This window comes from Parambassis ranga, chromosome 5, assembly GCF_900634625.1.
Source record: "Parambassis ranga chromosome 5, fParRan2.1, whole genome shotgun sequence".
NCBI lineage: Eukaryota > Metazoa > Chordata > Actinopteri > Ambassidae > Parambassis > Parambassis ranga.
The window spans coordinates 28230799-28241956 of NC_041026.1; the positions used below are offsets into that span (position 1 = coordinate 28230799).

Genomic DNA, 11158 nt, shown 5'->3' on the forward strand with positions numbered 1-11158 from the left:
GGGGTGAGACATGTCTCTTATAGATGTGAGAAAACGGCCGTGTCTCTCAGAGCGAGTGTGTAAACAGTCTAATTGGCGGAATAGAATTATTGGGTTAGTCTGAAGTGAATTGAAGCTAATTTAATGAGGGCGGCGCAGCTGTGGGAAAACAGGTTCTCTTCGCTCTCTGCAGACACAAAAGGGCTGGAGTGTGTCTGCGTTCGCAGCTCGTGAGGATGTACAGTTGGGTGAACTCTCACTCTCTCTCTCTCTCTCTCTTTCGTTCTTCATTTGTCAGGGTTGCCATGGAGATGGGGTAGGCTTGCCATAATTTCCAGAGTGCCTGTCTGGATGTGACACGTCCTTTTCAGCCACTGCATTGTTTAGATGCTGATTTACGTGTGTTTGTTGCACTTTACCAGCGCCTCCAGATGGGGGTGGCAGACTTTTAAAGGATCAGTGCATCCTCAACCTGATAAAACAGCACCTGAAAATTTGTTTATACCTCGGTTGAGGGAATCTTGTAAGAAGAGTGTTTCATTATGACTTAGTTACAGTACATCTTATGCTTTTTGAAACAAGAAAAAGCCCCTGTCCTTCCCCCCTTCCCCATCTCCAGTCAGCCCATCCTTCTCCCCCTCCCAATAGGGCGTTCCTCCAACACAGCAAAGTCCAATCACAGGGCAGCCCTTTTTCTCCATCCCTTCATGGTCAGCCTGTTGTGTTTTTTTTTCTTCTACACCCTCATTGAGCCACTCAAGCAGATGGAAAAATTGTAGTGGGGGAAAAGTAAGTAAGCAGCAGCAGGCGGAGAGTGAGAGTTGGAAGAAGCCATGCAGAGAGTGAGGCAGCCCAGCAACGATGCTTGATGAACTGAACCACTGACTGAGGAACCAAAGGAATCAGACAAACAGAAGGAGGGGGGAAGACATCAACTCATCGTCCCATCTGACGGGCCAGGACACGGAGAAGAGTTAGACACAAGGAGACATATTCTACAATTCTACAAATGTTAATTAAAGCAGGGAGGCAGAAAGAGATGCTCAGAGGGACCAGATAGTGAAGAGAAAAGTGAAACAACCCACAAAGACTTGGTCAAAGAAAGGGGTGACAGTTTGGACAAAGAAGTTGTTGCAAGTCAAGCAAAGACAGACTCTGTGTGTGTAAGAGAGAGACAGAGAGGCAGGTCAGACAGAAAGCAGAGAGACACAGATAGACGACGATGGCCAATTCAGGTCTCCAGCTGTTGGGTTACTTTCTGGCGTTGGGCGGCTGGATCGGCATCATCTCCACTACCGCCTTGCCTCAGTGGAAGCAGTCATCATACGCAGGCGATGCCATCATCACAGCTGTGGGTCTGTACGAAGGGCTGTGGATGAGCTGCGCCTCCCAGAGCACGGGACAGGTGCAGTGCAAGATCTTTGACTCCATGCTCTCGCTGGACAGTGAGTACGAACAACACGATGATACCTGTCTCTGTTTTCATGAAATGTGTGTTCATTCTGCGAGTGTCCTCGTAAGAAACCTGTAATCACAATTCTTCTTTCTGAATGCTTTTATTTTGACACAACCAGCCACATAAACAGAAGGAAAATAAGCACTAAAAAAACACTGTCTGGGATCCATTAGGCCACTTAAAATGTTGCTGTTTGCGTCTTTAATAAGTCCATCTATTAAAACTACAAAACGCCATGACACATAATGTGTGAGGGAGGAAAGGGGAGGGTGAGGAATGTGGGGTTTAGACATAAATTAGCTCAGAATATGAGTCTCCTGTCATCTCCAATCTGTAAGCAGGACCCACTGACTCATAATTAATGGTACACAGATTATATGAATCCATCCATCTACTGTCTGCTTCAATCATCCCATTAGAGATGCTAATGAAAGGCTACGTGGGCTTGATCTATAAGCATTTTCATGAAACTTTTTTGTGTGCGTTTTCTTTGTGGTTTCTGTGGCACGCTTCATTTTAGAGCAACAAATGAGGCACTTTTGGGTGTCTCGGTGAGTTATTATACCAACAGCACGTCTGTGCTACGGGGTGTCCGAGCTGATCTCCCATCTCCTTTGGTTGGTCGCTGGAGTAAGAACGGAGTATTGTCCTGGCACATGAATAGGGGCTGTTAGGAGAAGAAAAGGCCAGTGTTGAAGCACAGAACAGAGATATTCCCAGAATGCGTTCTGTCGTCCCCACACGCGCGCATTGTTCCATTAACACACCCTATAGTGGGTCCAGATTCAAACACTACAAGAAGACTTCACAACTCCTTGTTTAATCACAGGATCACTCAGGTGGCCCAATCAAACTAACACATGTGATCGGGTTTATGCTGCAGAAACAGGGCTCAGGAGGACTCATCACAGCAGGAGCAGCATGTGATGGTGGGCATAATTGTTCACCAGACTGTGCTGTGATCTGCTGATGTGGCAAACGTAGTGGAAAGTTGCTGCTCCAGAAGAAGATGTATCAGACTGCTGTTTGTCAGAGGAGGAGAGTGTGGTGCTGAAAGGACAGCTCTTAGCATCCAGGAACATCTGACGTGAAGACACCATTCACCTGTCAATGATCAAGGATTCATGGTGGTGACATAAACTGTAGTCTTCCTACTAAATGCTATTCGATTAAAGGCCAAACGTCCAAACAATAGATAACTTTTTTGTTTGATGTAGTTGGATTTCATGTGGTTGACATACCTTGGATCCAGGAGGCAGGTCTGCTGGATCAGTGAACCACTTAATGTCCGATAATCCAATATAATCCAGTCCATCTTCTATGTTACCTAAAATATTAAAAATATGGTCATGTAAATTTATTGAAAACTTTATCAAAGCTCAATTAAGCAGCACATTTATTAGGACCTATTTTTAGCTGTGGATTAATACACATTTGTTACAGTACTGCAGGATGGTGCATATAGACTGTAGAATGTAGGCCAAATACAATACAGTAGAGTACCTCAGTCACCCCCTTTAGGTAGACCCCGTGTGGCTGTGGACAGTGTTGCAGACAAAAATATGTAATTAGAAAGAATATAGACCTGAATATCATATAATTTCATATAACTTGACATCATCACGTACCGCCTGACTCGTAGTGGTTTCATAGTCGTTTGTAGTGGTTTTCACGCCTTTGATGCTTTTTCCCTCATGCTGGAACAGCAATGTGCCAGTGTGATGCCATGGTTGTGTTGATGATATAATTGTGTACAGGTTGTAGTCCACTATACATTTTTTAACATATATGCAACACACCATTGTTCATATTTTTCCACAATTAAGGTCCCATGGGGTCCACTGAAAAAGGTGTGACTTAGATGCTCTGTTGTGGCACAATATGAACAAGATATATCAGGACCAAGTCATTTGCTTGTTTTATTTAAGTGCTAGCCAAAGAACTAGTGGTGTGGACACACAGGGACCAATAGTTGCAGCTGTTTCAGTCCCCTAATGCACATTTCTAATTAGCTCATTTGTTGACTTCAACAGTTTCATTTCAATCACGTATAATGATTGGGACACCGTCCTGTATACCTAGAAGGGAAGTTGGTCGAGTGAATTTTCAGTTTGTGCTAAATTAAGTTTGTGCTGTGAGTTGGAAAATAGTGTTAGAGTTATGCAACCAGTGGGCTAACAGATACTACGTACTAAACAGCTTTAGTGACCTCACAATGGGATCTTACAGTGCCTACACACACACACACACACGCAAGCGCACACACTCATTGAAAGCTTGTGGCTGGCACTGCCAAGCCCTTGGCAGTGGGTGACCCGGGCCTACCGCTCCCCCTCTTTTTCACCCCTGAAGGCCCCTGTCACCGGTCAGAGTGCTGTCGTTTAGCTTTAACCCTCCTCAGGCCTTCAGAAGAAAAGAGAGAAGCCATCAAATAAAAAGAAAATCAAACCTCTCTCTGTTGAAGCTACTCCATCAAAAGGAGCTATGGAGCCATAAATCAGACTTCAAAGATGGCTCCATCCTCTTTCCCTTCCATCTTAAGTGTCCTCAGATCAGCATCTGAAATGCTGCACCATGAATGATGGTGTGTGTATTGCTGTCACAATGACAAACGATGGCTTTTTGAAGTGAGTTTTTTATTGTGTGCTAGAAGAGCAATACATGTATTTTTCTCAACATTGAGACAGTACTTTTTGTTTGCCTGTTTGTGTTTTTGTTGCAATTTCATTATCTCTATCTATTAATTACCACATTTGTCCCTGTTTGTCAGATATCAAAATCAGAATTTGCATGTTTTCCACAGCACTGCTTCTCCTCTCCTGCAGTAAATAAGGCATGTTGCTCTCGCGTTCACAGGTTTTTTTTTACTTGCTGCGGTTGAGGCAGTAATGTCTGATTGCCGTGGCGACGGCCCTGTGGAAACAATCTTGCTTTGTGACAAAGCCACACTAATCCCACTGTGTGAGACATGTAAAGCAGGACCTCCTACAGCCACCCTGTCCCCACAGAGAGACAGAGAGAGAGAGTTTTATCTGTATCTGTTCCACCTACAGTCAGTGTGTGTTGGCCAATATTGCACACTTGTACATGTGTGTGTAAGTATGTTCCTCCCACTAAGTTATGTGTGCGCTGAGGCCTGTGTGGGCAGCACATTGGATTTTTGAGACAGCGAAGCCACAGTGGAATGATGTGGAGAAGGTTTGGAGGATCATTTAAGGTCCCACAGATTGACTGAAATAATCACCTCTGGAAAGCAGGACAGTTGGTGGACTTTCCCTAATGAGCTAATGCATGTGGTGTCCCATCAATCCTGCGCTGAATGTCTCCCATAATTATCACTTTTATGTGCAGAAATGTTTGTGTTTTTATTACATATTTTCATTCTTTTCCTCTTCTTTAACTAGTCCACATCCAGACATGCCGGGCCCTCATGGTGGTGTCAGTGCTGCTGGGCTTTATTGGCATCATCGTCAGTGTGGTGGGCATGAAGTGCACTAAGGTGGGAGATAACAACCCGGCCACCAAGACCCGCATCGCTGTGACCGGAGGAGCACTTTTCCTGCTTGCAGGTGGGATTTCTACAGAATCTCTAACAATCACTTCATTCAGCAAGAGTGGTCTGGTGTTTTCCAACACTCTGTAGGGTCATTAGAACCATCACTGTAAACAGGAAGTGGTCATTTTAGAGGCATTAGCAGCTGACCTCAATCATAAACAAAAAAACCACAGAGGGAAACTGAGCAAACAAGGATTCATTTGTATGTTACTGTAGCAACAGTTCAGTCGATGTTTGCAGGCTTAATTGCTGGTTTTGTGCCTCCACAGGTCTATGCACACTGGTGTCTGTGTCCTGGTATGCCACTCAGGTGTCCTATCAGTTCTTTAACCCAAATACGCCGCCCAACGCCAGGTATGCACATCGCCATTCCTGTTTAAAACATGACTTGATTGGTTATGCACACTGAAAGAGGCTAACGTAGCATAGCCTCATGCTGACAGACTAGCAGGAATTAAGGGGCCAATGCGATACCACCTGAGATCAAATGTAGGTAAAACTCTTGAAACAGCTTGTTATAACTACTAAAATTCATCGCTACAACTTGCTATGGCCGCTTTCTTTTGTTAGTCAACAGCTGTTGAATAGAACTGATGTAAATGGTGATTTTTACTGTATTTAGCCAATTGAAAGAGCTAACAGTTGTTAGCAATTTCTAATTAGGGCTGTAAATATTGCTATGTTCTGTTGCTTATTGTTTCAAATTACAGCTAATGAAATGGCTAACATTAATAGTCAAAAGTTGCTGATAATGACTAATTAATAGTAGCCAATACATTCTTTGAATGCTAAATTTAATTAATAACCCTGTGCTCACACCAAGAGCGACGAAAGCTGTAAATCGCTGGAAGTCATTCACTTTCTATGGGCAAGAGCGACTAAAGCGACGAAAGCTACAAAACTTTGAGTGACTAAAAAAAGTTGAAGACAGAACTTTATGCAAATTAGCTCTGATGCGTTTCAGTTGTAAAACACTGACAACCAATTGAAATGTAGACGTTCTACACTTTTGTATACCTCAGGGAACATACTCGGAAACTTTGATTCTGACTTTAGTTTAGTCAAAGTATCGCTGCCGTCGCTGGGCTTTTTATAGCAGCGATTTTACAACTTTAGTTGCTTTTGGTCCACATTAGCTAATACAAGTAGCTGATGATTAGTAGCATCGGTAGTAACTGCACTTACCTTTTGCTAATAGTTCCAAATTAGGATTAGAACAAACAAATAAAATTATTGGCTAACATTACAGTTGCTAAGTACGGCTAATAAATATGACGAGCTACATTTTATAATAGTTGCAAGCCAATATGGTACAAAATTTGGCATTTTATTGTTGATTGGTATGACCATTAGGAGGTTGTTTAGAGTCAGAGATTTTATTTATTTATTTAATAACCAATTCTGTTTTCATTATATTCATATTCACATATATGGTAGATTGTAAGAATATGTAATCACATTTTTTGTGTACACAATGTACTGCACGCATATGTATACATTTACTATATCACGTTCTCCAACCATTTCGTTTCTTGTCTTCTGTGTACAGGTACGAGTTCGGCTCAGCCCTGTTTGTGGGCTGGGCGGCGGCCAGTCTGACGGTCCTGGGCGGCTCCTTGCTGTGCTGCTCCTGCTCCAAAGAGGACATGCGAGGGCAGCAATATTACCGCCAATCACAGCCTTCCACAGCCAGGGAGTACGTGTAAACCCCACCCCTACCCCTTCAAGCAGTCACCCAAACAGAGAGCAGAGGACACGCTTGGCACCACCCACACCCCCTTTTCCCCTTCCACTTCATAAATTATTCCCACTAAAACAAAACAACAGAAAAGACTATCACACATACACACATACAATCACATACAGAATAACAGTACTGCACACAAGCACATTATCTACATGTAGGATGTATTTTCTGCACCTTCATGTCAATCATCCAGCTCACTTGTATTGTATTGTGAATGGAAACCCTCTCATGTGCCTTAATGTCATTATTTAATGTACCTGCAGATATAGAGAGAAACTCATTAAAGCATTCATGGAACAGAAGTTAAATGGTACATCACATCAGACTCCCACAGTGGGTGCTGCAAATCTTGTTGAACGTCTACTAGCAATGTCCTATGCTTCCTGGTTGGATCTGCGTTGGTTGTTTTGCTTCCATATTGCCTTGTGTATTCACACTCCACTGGTGCAGTAGGGGCGTGTAAAGGGAGAAGCCCTAACCATTGTGCAAAAGAGCATTTTTCACATCTTTTTACCTTATTAGTGATATTATTTCCAAATGTTAGTTCCTAGAAAGCAAAGTAGTTCCAGGCAAAGAACTTCTAAATGCTTTATTTATATTTATTTCCTCTTGGTTCTTTAAGTAGTCAAATGTCAGTATGATGAGTACAGAAAACACTGGGTTCAGTTTAGTATATCCACAAACAGTAGCTCTGCAGCTATGGCGTGAACAGGTGTGTTCACTGCCCCCTTGTATATTTCTGTTTTACACTGACACACTCTGAACTGCAGGAGTGGAGGTGAATTGTTAGGTAAAGGTGTGTGTTTAGCTTGAAATGAATGCTGATGGTTACCGTTAGACTCACACTAAGACAAAGTGGGGCCTCTCATCACATCGTCACACTCCATTAACTAACACCATCATTCCACATTCATACATCATCATTCATCATCTCATCATCTCATGTATTACAGAATCAGTGTCTAAGCTATTCCGCAGATGTCTGACACTGGGAATCGTGACACAGTATGTAAGCTAACAGAATGGCTAAACATTTTAAATAACTCACAGACTAACTGCAGCTATCCCCATATCAGAGCCTGTTAAACTCCACTACAGAGCTAAATTGGCTCTTGAGTCCCTCCTCCATGTTCCCTCATCGCTTTGCCCTCATTTGTGTTTCTAAAAGAGCTGGTCTGTCACTGTTCTTGATAATAAAGCCATTAACATTTCTCAGAATAGGTCCCAGTCGTTCCTCACTCATACGGCCTCTCTTTTGTTTGTAGTGGGGGGGGGGGGTGTCTGTGTATAAGTCTATAGGAAATTCCTTTTGCCCTTTAAGAGGGATGTCAAGCATCACTGGTCTGTCAGTAGCAGTGCTTTAAATAGTAACTGCTCAACAACAACAAGTATAGAAAAACTACCTGTAAAAAGCTTCATCCAAAGATCATCAAGTCAAAAAATAAAAAATAAAAAATAAAATAAAACTATTGACCGTAGTTAAATATGACAGCTTAGCATAGAAAAAGCAATACCTAATAAAAATAAGCTAATGAATGAGAAATCCTAACCATTTTACTTGGTTACAAACTTTAGGCTGTATGCTAACCTGGGTCTAGCAGAGCATAGCACAATGAAGACAGTGGGAAATAATTAGCTAGGTAGTTAATTCTACAAAGGTAAATGAAGAAGAGAGAATCTTCTCTGGTAGAAAAATGGACAGAGGTCGGCTAGCTATTTACCCTAAGTAGCCTATTAATATATCTATGCTATCTATGGAATTGTAGCAAGAATGCAAAAAAAGGTTATTTACAAACATTTACGCAGCTGTTGGAATGGCATGTTTTACAGCCAGAAAAATCAGACTTCCTGTATTTTCTAGTGAGGCCTAATCCTTATTTGAAATGTATAATAATTTTGTAGCCAGCTGACATGTAGCATCACCTCCATGCTTGTTTTTTTTCTAACATCTCAATAATCTCATTGGCTTTTTAACACCATGGGAATCTGAGAGGTCTTGATGTGTCTTCTGTAGAGAGGTGAAGTTCAAATCCTTCCAGTGGACCCCATATGACCTTATTTTGACAAAAATGTGTCAATGGCGATGGACATTTCAGTTTGATTGCTAAAAAAGAGTGTAGTGCATGGGCTAAAAGCGCAAAACATGTCAACCAGCTCTACAAGATGTTAGCTTTGACCTTACACAACCTTTTGTTGTGTTGTTTTTCTAGTTACATAATGTAATGTAACCACCGTACAAATTTCTATCAAAATGCAAGTACAGAGTGGTCCACTGGAGAGGACCGGTCTTTGCCCCCTCTATTTCCCCTTCTGTCGTCTTGTCCTGCTCTTCTCTGACTGTCTTCTTCTCTCCTCTAATTCAGGGCAGAGTTGTTGAGTGAAACTAGTTTCCCTGACTGATCAGCCCCAGCCTTATAATCGAGGACTGTCCGACTGTCAAACCACTGTCTTCCCCCCTCTGTGTTTCCTGTCTTTAACCCCAAATTTGGACCTCTTGTAGTCAATGATTCCCCTTTTTTATTACATCATCTGCACCCCATTGATTTAAATGGGAACCCAGATCAACTTCTTCTCCCATATCCCCCCCCCCCCCCACTGTCTGAGCCTTTGTTGTAAATACGAAGGAATCATGATCAAACTTTTTCTTTAAAAGAAATGAGGTGTCAAACTTTACTCCACCTCATAAATCCCTTTCCCACCCACCTCTTTTTTTGTCCAATTTTTTTGGCTTAAAGTTAATAATTTAAACCCCCTGCCGCTGGGGGTTAGTTGCGCTGATTTTTATGATTTGACTTATATCCTATGACCTCTGGGTGTTACTTTAATGTGTCTTTTGGGTTTTTATTTAGTTGGCTGTGACTGTACATTGACTGAAACGTGTCTTTTTTTCCCTTTTGAATTGCAGACCAAATGTTAAAAGTACCCCACCAGAGAAAAGGGAGCAGTACTTGTAGTTTGGGAGAGTCTTCTGGGCCTTACCATGGTTTAGATTCTTGTCGACAGGCAAAACCCTCTCACTGAGGAATTCAAAACAGACAAAGAGTTTATGAACGGCAACTTTTTTTTTGTTTTGTTTTGTTTTTTTTTTGGTTTTTTTTTTTTGGGGGGGGGGGGGGGGGGGGGGGGTCTTTGCCTTGTCTGCATTGTTGACTTTGGGAGAGACAGTCATTCAGGGTATGTTTAACATGTTAAAAAAAGCCCAGGTGTATATACCACCTATTCTTTACTACATATATATATATAATGTTTTAATACAGTGCCTTATAACACATGTTTGTGCACACTACATGGAACCCCCTATGAGGGATGTCCACACTTCCTCTTGCCAGCAGTTCTGTATGCCTTTTTTTTCTATTGTTCCGAAAATGAATGTGAAGCTACTCTCTCTATGTTACCACTTTATGAAACAACAACATGATAGATCCTCTGCATACAGCCTTATGCCACTGTCTATGCCTGTGTTTCCAATTAGCCTGGACCGAGGATATATACATTCATTTTAAGTGCCAATATGATTTTTTTTTGTGTGAATGACAGAGTCATTGTATTATTGACTCTAAAAGGATGTACTGTACCGTGTGCTGTCTCCTGTACTAAGGAACACCAGTTTGCTGAGTGTTTAAATGCCTGCATTTATTTACCATGCCATTCCTTTTCTCTAATATTTACTTCCTCCACGTTGTGTATCATCTCATTTACAGTATATCCCCATGTCTGTTTCTTTTAGACTGAAGTAAACAGAGACATTAAAAAAAATGGACTCGGCTATGACTCAATGCTTTACAAACTAACTTTTCACTCTTGCCTGACTTTCCGCCCAGTCCCTCCCTCCTCATAACCCCCCCACTTCCTTTCCACCTCAAATCCTTCTTTGCACCCTGTTGTTCAATAATTGCAGACGTGGAATTCCACTTCTGCTCCACTGGACTGTGTGGCACATTTTTGCAGAGGTAGACTCGCAAACTTGCTCACCGCTGCTAAGACTGGCAATAAAACTAGAACGATGTTGAGTTGAACTAGAAATCATCTTGTTAAATTGTGATCTTTGCCTCAGCTGCTCAAAAAGTTGACAGGTTCACATTGTTACACACATTACTGACACTACAATCTTTTTCTGTTATAAATGTTCCTTCTAAAGATAAAGAACACGTGTTTTTCTATCCATATTTTGAGGTAATATGAGCGTTAAGCAGGTTATAACTGTATAGTTTTATTTTAACTGTGTAAGTAAATCATCTGCAATATAATTGCTGTTCCTGCACTGCATGGTCTGATCATCAATCAACAACCAGATTGCTCACTGTAGACTGTATATAACAATGTCTGCATGGGACCACTAGGCTGTTTAGAGTCTCTGTGAGAGGCTTGACCATCACTACATTGGCAGTGTCAGAGTGCCTAACCCCACTGTTCAGTCAAA

At 41.9% G+C, this 11158-nt stretch overlaps 1 protein-coding gene across 4 annotated transcripts; it reads left to right on the plus strand.

Annotated features, from left to right (window-relative positions):
• Positions 1-688: 688 nt before the first annotated feature.
• On the plus strand, positions 689-9814 carry cldn19 (claudin 19). Of its 4 annotated transcripts, none has more exons than XM_028407213.1 (6): positions 689-1424; positions 4840-5004; positions 5261-5345; positions 6541-6687; positions 7692-7743; positions 9644-9760. In XM_028407213.1, exons 1-5 carry the CDS (start codon positions 1202-1204, stop codon positions 7702-7704), a joined length of 633 nt encoding a protein of 210 aa, XP_028263014.1. In that variant the 5' UTR covers positions 689-1201; the 3' UTR covers positions 7705-7743; positions 9644-9760. The 4 variants fall into 4 exon arrangements, with proteins under 4 accessions (XP_028263014.1, XP_028263015.1, XP_028263013.1 ...); XM_028407214.1 differs by having other exon boundaries at positions 7692-7747; positions 9644-9741; XM_028407212.1 differs by lacking the exon at positions 7692-7743 and having other exon boundaries at positions 9102-9785.
• Positions 9815-11158: the final 1344 nt, after the last annotated feature.

Excerpts from the sequence above, each read along its gene's own strand:
- cldn19 (XM_028407211.1), top strand. The coding sequence starts at position 1,202 with ATGGCCAATTCAGGTCTCCAGCTGTTGGGTTACTTTCTGGCGTTGGGC. Across the intron at positions 1,425-4,839 it reads CTCCATGCTCTCGCTGGACA|TCCACATCCAGACATGCCGG; the intron begins GTGAGTACGAAC and ends TTCTTTAACTAG. Across the intron at positions 5,005-5,260 it reads AGCACTTTTCCTGCTTGCAG|GTCTATGCACACTGGTGTCT; the intron begins GTGGGATTTCTA and ends GTGCCTCCACAG.